This window comes from Aplidium turbinatum, chromosome 1, assembly GCF_918807975.1.
Source record: "Aplidium turbinatum chromosome 1, kaAplTurb1.1, whole genome shotgun sequence".
NCBI lineage: Eukaryota > Metazoa > Chordata > Ascidiacea > Aplousobranchia > Polyclinidae > Aplidium > Aplidium turbinatum.
In genome coordinates, this window is record NC_137472.1 from 43,880,535 (window position 1) to 43,890,121 (window position 9,587).

At 36.1% G+C, this 9,587-nt stretch overlaps 1 protein-coding gene across 1 annotated transcript; it reads left to right on the forward strand.

Annotated features, from left to right (window-relative positions):
- The first annotated feature begins 470 nt into the window (after positions 1-470).
- On the forward strand, positions 471-5,885 carry LOC145776427 (centriole, cilia and spindle-associated protein-like). Its single transcript, XM_082587817.1, has 5 exons — positions 471-711; positions 2,071-2,183; positions 4,097-4,278; positions 4,634-4,744; positions 4,884-5,885. The coding sequence occupies exons 1-5, from the start codon at positions 506-508 to the stop codon at positions 5,040-5,042; spliced, it is 771 nt and encodes a 256-aa protein (XP_082443943.1). The 5' UTR covers positions 471-505; the 3' UTR covers positions 5,043-5,885.
- Positions 5,886-9,587: the final 3,702 nt, after the last annotated feature.

Genomic DNA, 9,587 nt, shown 5'->3' on the forward strand with positions numbered 1-9,587 from the left:
AAGTCTTTGACGGCAATAAATAAAAAAATTTTTAGTTTATCTTTAAAAAAATAAAGTTTAGATAAAAAAGGTTTGAAAAAGTATATTTTATGACGATGAAAGCTGTAATAAACTTATCTTTTAACATGCACACTAAATTATTACTAACTGCTTAAAGTCAAAATATGTGGCCCCCCTCAAAATTTTGGGCTGGCTATTCCATTGCGTAGAACCTTGTTTTATGTTGTGCTTTAATCTATGTTGTGCTCCAACTACTACCAGTATGAAACAGAGGTTCAATTGAACTATCATACTGGAGATATTTGTTTAGTACGGTACTTAGTTTAGTTTTTACTACTAATTTTTTGAAACTAAATGAATTTTGATTTGGTTAAAGATTTGTTTAGAAAAAAGGAATAGCTGAGTGGCCAGTTTTTTGCAGTTGCTTAAAAAGTTTAATCAATTTTATTTTGTCTTTTTATCAGGTTTTGGATGTTACATTAGTAAAAATTATCTAACTATTATTATGAAATTGCATTGCCAAAAATCTGAATATCAACAATGCTATTCATCACCTGATAAGGAAAAGTTTCTAACAATTTATGAAGAACAAAGATCATATATAGTAAATAGAAGAAAAAAAGAAAACTTTCACACATTTTTGCAGTGGGATTCTGATGCAATGGTTGTGGACAGTTGTGATAAAGATTCTAATTGCTCTGAAGTTGCTGGGTATAATTATATATAGCCTATAGTGTATAAGGAATGTTTTTGTGTTCCTTTCTTTGTACAATTTCAATTCAGTTATGATAGATTGATTGATTGATTGAATCTTTATCCTCGGACTGGGAAAGCTTCTTGAAGAGCTTAATCCTGGCAGTTTCGCATACTTGTAGAGGCTTTGAATCACTGACGCAGGCCCGGTCACCGAGATTGACAGAGTGAAGTTTCCGATTGTTGAAGTCTTGTTGCCGGGGAATTATTCCATCCATTAAATGCCGCTGAATGGAGAGCAGTCCTTAACGTGCGTTGCTCAAGCGCTCACCCCGAGAGTCGAACCAGCGGCGCTTGATCTTGATGCTTCTTCGTTCCAGAAGTCACGCGCTAACCAACTGAGCTATCGGGGCGGATAGGTTATGCAAATGTTGCCCAAATGAAAAAAGAAAGAAAAAAAGATAGGTTATGCTTTGTATTTTTCTATACTAACTTATCAAATGTCTCTGAAAAGTTCTATGTATGAGAGTTATGCGATGTTTAACAGATTTTTAAAAGTAATGACATCCCTATTCCCCATGTAGCTATATCAGATTTTTTTTAATTTGAATATTTTCTGCAAATTTTTTAATTAATTTTTCCAATCTTGTTTTAATACAAGCCATATAATATAAACTTTATTAGAACTTTCGAGAATTTGATGCATGCCCACTGATAAATCTAAACTTACAATACTGGTACTTATCTAAATTCAATAGCCTACTCTAAAATATGAAGTTAGTAATGTATAATTGTATATATCCATTTAAGTTATTATTAGTTTGTAACAAGATTTTTTTAAATTTGAAATATTCTATCAGCAAAGGTAAAAATGGCATAAATTTCACCATAAAAGTTTCCATCAATGCTTCCTATTTATAATATATTTTACATTTTTATGGACTTCATCATATATGTTTATTTTTTACCAAGCACTCGATCAACAACACTGTAAATTATCACTCAAATTAGGTACAGTCTGCTTTGTTCAAATCACTTAGTATCATATATAGAATTGTTGGCCGTATGAGTTGATGATTGAGCAATCATGCCTATTTGCTTGGGACTAGGAGACGGTGGCAGTAGTGTGCGCAAACGTCACAGTAGAATGTCATGTTCTAACTTTAAACAGGTTATTTCATTTCTTCAAGAACAAACATCTTATAGAATGTCCATATCAAAAGTTATTAAAGAATGGAGTCTGGATGGAATGTGTTTACCCATGGGGCTATTAGCATATGAAAATATCTTGCTCTGAATAAGTAAAAATTTAATTGCAAAACCATGTAGAAGTTTTAGCAAAAAACACAATTGCTTGACATGTCAAAATATGTTCAGGATTGTGAAAGAAGAAAACAAACCATGTGAAAACATGGTTGAAGAATGTTCTCAAGAAGACAATCAAAGTTGCCAATTAAATACATCTCCATTACCTCAGTGTGGAGAAGAAGGTAAAATTATCAAATGAGTTTCATGGATGTCAATTACAGACCAATCATGCAAGCTTTATAAGGGAGCAAGTCTTTTAGGCGCTGACAGTTAGGCGCTGGTCTAATAGGCGCGCACACTGTGGCGTCTGGATATTTAGGTGCGGAGCACTGTGGCGCCCGGTCATTTAGGTGCTATTCTTAGTAAAGTCTGTAGATTGTATCAGCTTGCCAGAAAATTATATCCTGACTTCCGTGAGTGAAGCTGCTTAAACCGGCAATGCTTTTCACACAAAATGTTATATTGAACAGAAACATATATTGTTGTTTTATTGATTTATTACTGTTTTATTTGTTGTTAGTCCAGGTTTGCGTTGGTGAAAGCTTTATCAATAAATCATTCAAGCTTCCGAACATTATTGAGTTCATTTTTAGTTAACTCTTTCGCGACCACGGACGTATACACACGTCTTGGGATTTTTGCCATGATGACCAAGGAAGTATCCCTACGTCCAAGGTTGAAAGGTAGCCTATTTCAAGCAAAAAAAATGTAAATGATGGCAGATAAAATTTTTCTCATGTGCAGAATTGTTTTGGCATTCGATTAAACTACATATATTTTCATATTATTGTATCATGCTTGGGTAGTAAGGATTATAATGAAGTAGGCTACACTTTTCTGCCAATTTTTAATTTTTTTAGAAATTAGAAAAAATACCGTGTGGAAAGTTGCTAGATGTACATTGAATGTTTTAAATTTTATTGCAAAGCTTTGCATCTTCGGATAGCTGAAGATGCTTTCATTTGATGTCAAGATTGAGCGTCTATGTCGATCACATGAGATGTTTTTACGGCGTAAATACAACAGATTTGTGTGAAAAATGTCTGGTATATACTATTTAAATTAAACGTCTTGACCTCGGTGCTTGCGAAAGAGTCAAATAATAACTACACTAATCACACCGTGGCCTATATTGAAGCGGGTGGTTAAAATTTTATTACATGTAAACTAAAACATTACATGTAAACTAATAGGAAAATCTATCTAATAGTTTTTAATGTAGGCTACAGTTTTTCAGGCTATAGCTTAACCGCTTTGGACATCTCAAGTTTGTACACACTATAGCATTAATTAATCAAAGTTGTGCGCTTTTAAACATTTTGAAAGTCATTTAACAAACAAGCACTGGTTTACTATTGACCTAGTCAAGAAAAGCATTTATGTTGAAAAATAGCCTACCTGAATACACTATTGCTCAGCGCTGCCACTCAGCAACTTCACTCACTGAAGCCATGACCAACAACGCACACGCATTAACAAAACAAATTTTTTTCCTGTTCAATATAATATTTTGTGTGAAAAGCATTGTCCTACGCCCCTACCTGCCAAGCTGATACAATCTACAGACTTTACTAGGAATAGCACCTAAATGACCGGGCGCCACAGTGCTCCGCACCTAAATATCCAGACGCCACAGTGTGCGCGCCTATTAGACCAGCGCCTAAAAGACGTGGACCCCTTTATAAGTTATGTTAATGTATTTTCCTATCAATGATGATTATTAAAGATCCATGCATTATTACTGTTGTTCAATGTGCATCAGGAATGTGTATTAAGACAATTACTTGCAAATTCAAGAGCTTGTCAGAATGTTTGGCATCATGTGTTTGTTAATTGCAACACAGCTTGGTATTTCATTTGGCTTCTAACTTTCATGGTTACACAAATGTAGCTCTTATGTTTCGTTTTTTATTTTTAGTATATACCTCTAAGTTTTCTTATCTGTAGGCCACTGATTCGAACCATGCCGAAAGATGAACAAGAAGATCAGATTTAGTGATTTCCAGTTAATTGATTAAAGTCTTGTTTACGTTTATTATTATTTTGATTTTGAATTCGAACTTTATTGTAATTCTCACGTGATCACGCTTTCCAGCGGATGAAAACAAACCTGACGTAGCAGAAGAATGTGACTTGAAATCAAACAATTTATCCAAGAAAAGTGAGATGAAGGAGAAGATGAAAGAACGACCACCCTTCCTCAGTTACGGATGGGCAGACAAACAAGTTGAAACTGGCCGAAAGAAAACTTTCAATGTTTTGGCATCAAAAAATTCTGTAAGTTGCAGTGAATAACCCTTTACGCTTAGTCGCTTAACCCTAACGCTTAACATTTAGTTAATTTTATATTTACTCAAACCTTGCAAAAAAAGAAAAAAACGTTTGGTCAGGTCGGCCTCGGTCTCAGAGATTGACACAGAAAAATTTATGTTTTCCATTAAAATTTCATTTTCTGTTTGTATATCTTCATCCATGTAAATGTACATGCCTGTAAATGGAGAGCTGCCTTTGAAATTCGTTGCTCAAACGCATTCTCCACAGTAGAACCAGATCTTCTTGATCTGACCGTCGCACTGCTCCTGCTCAAACCGTGATTCATGTTTCATTCAGCTTTGTTTTTTCACATTGTCAGGTTTACCCAGGAGTGTTGAAGCGCTTAGCCCACACCAGCTTGGAAAAAGTAAAACACAAACAAAAGCTTGAACGTCGAGCTCAGTCCGCATTATCAGCTCCCGCGCATTCTGTAAGTAGCAGCAAGATTTTATCGAAACTTTTATGTTTTGTATATAGTCTTCAGCATTTGCAAACATTTGCTTTAATGAGGAACGTGGGTGAGATGAAATTGGAGCATTCAGGCATATTAAAAAAGATATGTTTTACAGAAAAAAGTAACGGATTCTTCTGAATGGTTGAGCGAATATCAGAGATGTTATTCCAGCCAATCATCCAGGCCAAACACTGCTCCTTCGCAGAAGAAAAGGAGCAAAAAGATCAACGCAAGAAGAGATTACCAGTCCACTGCTAAAAAACCGTTCAGATAAAGAAAATAACTTAAATCGAAGTCATGGGTCTAACAACGTCGTGAAATTCGCAATGTGTACTAATTTTATCAAAAATGAGTTATTCGTTTATTGCACTGTGTGTATAGACTTTTTTAGTAATTGACAAGCAGCAATGGTTAATTTTTTTTAATGTTCAGTCTTGCTCAAAAGTTTTTATGGTAATTTGACATCTGAAAAACTTTAGTCTTATCTTTTTTTTTGAAATGGTTCTACAACTCGTTTTACGCACTTCACAAACTGGTATTCACCACCAAACTGCTCATCGAATTTATAGGATTATCTTGCAAGCACTTGTTCTTTGCGAACGAGCTTGTTCCTAACGTGCTAGGCTACTTGAGCTTTGGTTTTTCATCGCTCATCGCAATTTCAATGTTGTGTCAACCCTGGTGGTGTAAGAGATCAAGGGGTGTGTGGCTACTTTGTGTGACTGGAGTCTGGAAAATTGAAAAGTTAAAAGGTTTTCTTGAAAGTTGAGCACTGAGCTCGGTGTTGAATGGTCGCGGTTTAAGTCGCTGTGTTTTTCTCTATGAGTTATGCAATGATAACTAAGCTGATTTTTTCTTGCAAGTTTACACAATCTAGCAAGGACGTAGTGTTTATGTTTTTATTTGGATTTATATATTGTAGTTCGAGGACTGTGCGCTATTTTGCAATTCCTTCTATATCGGGCATATGTGATAGGCTTTTGTGCTATAGACCTTGGCCTACCATATTCTACTACTGTACATCTGATATTTGCATTTATTTACCGAAGTATAATAATTTATCATTTTATGTTGGTATTAAACCTTTCTTATATTGAAAATGCTGTGATTTGCAAAATGGGGCAGTGACATTGTAGGTTACTATGGTAAATTTATTCAGAATTCCACATCTGAACTGATCTTGTATTGTTTCAAAAAATACATGTGGTGCCAGCAGGAAGGCTGTTTGCTCATAGGTTTCAATTTCGGAAACCTGGGGTCAGTGACTTATAGTTTAAGACTACTGGATCCAGCGCCGGATTAACTATAGTAGCAGATGTAGCAGCTGCTACGGGCCCCGCGCTTCACAAGACCCCGCGCTTGACGAGCAAAACATTTTTTTTTGGCAAAAAAATGTCGAACATGGCAAGTAATTTTTGGCTTGCAAACTGGAATGGCATAGGAGAACATTATAATTGTAGGATTAAATTACTAGTTCCAACGTCTTGTCCTTTGGGTTCCCTACTGGAGGGGATTATAAATGTCATAAAGTTCTTGTGTGAAAGAGGGTTGGTCTTCAGAGGAACAGATGAAACAGTAGGGTCTCCTAACAACGGAAACTATTTGGGACTGTTAGAGCTTATTGCAACTGTAGATCCATTTTTGTGCCAACACATCAAGATGCATGCGAATCGTGGAAAAGGGCACACTTCCTACTTTTGCGAAGAGGTAGTCAACATAATGGGAAAAGCAGCTGAAGATATAATTGTTAGTGAACTGAAAGAAGCTAAATACTTTTCCATATCACTAGATTCAACCCCGGACATTACTCACACTTGTTCTTCCCCTCCGTACATTACTTCACGGTAAGATATGTCAAGCCTACAGGGCCTGTGGAAAGGTTTCTGGCATTTCTGCCAATGGAGGGCCATAGGCTAGGCTACTGCTCAGCAGATTTTCGACAGCCTGGTACTGTACACCAGTGAGAAGGGTATCAATCTTGCCGATTGCCGTGGACAGAGTTATGATAACGCGTCGAACATAAGCGGGAAATATAACGGAGTAGGCTATAGGCACTTGTTAAAAAAAAAATTGGTGCTGTTGCAGAATATGTTCCATACTATGCTCATTCGTTGAATTTTTTTAGTTTATGTGCTGCACAATCGTGCCCAGAAACAGTTCAGTTCTTTGACTTCGTTGAAAATATCTATGTATTCTTTGCTGCTTCAACACACCGGTGGTCCGTTCTGGAGTGCTCTGGTGGTGGAGTGCTAAAAAGGCTCTCTGCAACACGATGGTCCGCCAGAGCTGATGCCATTAAGGTTATTAAAGAGCATTTTCCTTTCATAAAGGAGGAAACTGGAGAAACTTGCAAATGACCAAGTGCAAAAGGCAGGATGTCGATAGCAGGCAAATGGACTCCTCGAGAAAATGGAGTTGCTCAAAGTTGGAATCTTAGTGGTTTTTTGGAATAGCTTACCCAATTGCTTCCAAGCAACTCAAGCCTCTTTTCAAGCAAAGCAGCAAAATCTCAACATTGCTTCAGCATTGTGTGCCTCTTTGGCAGGATCTCTACAGACTTTAAGAGAACAATTCGCTAAGTTTGAGTCAGAGGCTCAGAAGCTGACTGAAGTGCCGCATTACCGACCAACATGCACAAGAAGAATTGTCCGAAATCTAAGGCGCAATGAGGATGTAGGCAACGGCCGTTCAGTTTCAGATGCAATGGATAATCAATCACCTAAAGACAGATTCCGGGTGGAAGTTTTCCTTACAGTATTGGACAGCTTACAATCTGCGCTGGAGCAACGTCGCAAGGCATGCACCCAATTGAACACACGGTTTAGTTTTTTGCGAAATCTGCATGACCTAACACCTGCGCAGATCCAAGAAAGTGCTAACAGACTTTTAGAAGCATATTCCCAGGATTTGGAAGACGGATTGAAAGATGAACTAGGCCTACCTCAGTTTTCAGAATTCGTAAAGCACATTGCTATTGATTATTGCTCCTCTTCACTTTGATTAAAGAAAACAATATTGACACCATGTTTCCTAACATTGACAATTTGTTGCGCATTTATCTATGTGGGATGGTAACTAAGATCATTTTCAAAATTGAAGTTGATTAAAAACTATCTGCGAAACACGATAGGGCAAGAGCGGCTACACTATGTAACTCTTTTGAATATTGAAAATGACATTCTGAAGTCACTGAACTCATCTGAAATAATTTCCAAATTTGCAGAGATCAAAATGCGTCGAAAAGACCTTTGAATAATATTGTTGAAGTTTTATATTTCTCCTTGCAAGTAAAACATAACATTAGACTTTTGTTATTTTTTTGTTGTTGTAGAATGTAGATCAAATCTATAAAATATTCAATTACTTTCCGGGTATTATCTGTACATCAAATCAATCTGCTACAGGCCCCGCACTTGGTTAATCCGGCACTGACTGGATCTCGTAGTGGGCACAACTCCCTTGAGTTGTTTGCGATTACTGTATAAAGAAACGCTGACTACAAATTAGGCGCGTTTAAATTAAGACCAGGCATTTACAATAGCATGACAAAAAGGCTTTTCATTCTTAGGAGCAAAATGGTTGGAACACCTGGTTAATCTAATCAAAAAATAAAGAGCCTAAAATCTAGATACCAAACTCAAACTTGAAAACTATACTGTCTTCATCTTCAGTGGTATAAATGTTTATATTTATACCACTGAAGATGAAGACAGTATAGTTTTCGAAACGTTTGTTTGCTGAACATGAGTTTGGTATCTACATTTTGGGCTCTTTATTTTTTGATTAGCTTTTCATTATGTTTTGCTAAAAAAAAGCAAAAAAAAATGGTTTAGGTACTGTAGCTTAAACAATAAAAGAGCAACCTGCCTATTTCACAGAACTTTATTTTGTTATACCACTTGTAAACCAAGTTCTTCATAAACATCATCACAGAAAAAAAGTTGTTGAGCATTTACGATGTATAGTTGTCGCTGTAAAACCAGCATTAGCTGTTTGACAGCAAGATTGAGCAATCAAATTTTTAGATAGGGTAGCCCCAGAATTTTTTATCTTAGCATGCAGTAGGAAAAAAGTTTTGCAGTTTGCTCAAAAACACTTATCGACAAAACATTTTATAGTTATCTCTAGTTATATTTTTGAGCTTGACTTTAGCCTAATTTCTGTATTTTTAAATGTCATCACCCAACTCTTTGTGCCCGGTTTTAACCCTCATGCCATTGAAAACGTCTTTCCAATCCGACTTACGCAGAGTTTGCTTGATGTTTTGCCTGAGACGTCCCAATAACAATCTTTTGTTGGAAGGTTTCTTTCATCATTCAGCTTTACTTTTGTAGCCTAGCTATTTGAGTCTCAGTGATATTCACAGTTGCTTTTAAACCACGGCAAAGAAAAAAATTAGAAAACAATCTTTCTGTTCTCGAACCACAATTTTTCAAGTTTATTGATTTCACTTGATACTAGACCTGAATCCCGGAACAAATTTTAGAAAACAATTTTGTGTACCGTAAATTTCTTTTAGAACAAAATCCTTTTTCTCATCGGTTATGCGTGTAATGCGAATATTAAACATTATTGGGATTCAACTGCATGATGCACTCTGGAGCGGTTATAACAACCTTCATGTTACGTTATAATAGAAGAAAAAGTTTGTAGCCTATTTGTGGCCATACAGTAATAGTTAGATTTTCTGGCGAAAGCCCTACAATAGGCTACACTTAGATTTATCAATCTACTGCTTAGGCTACTCTCTATTTCTTTAATACAAAATATCTTAATAGAAACTATGTTTCTTGGTTACGATACAGATTACAGCCATTAA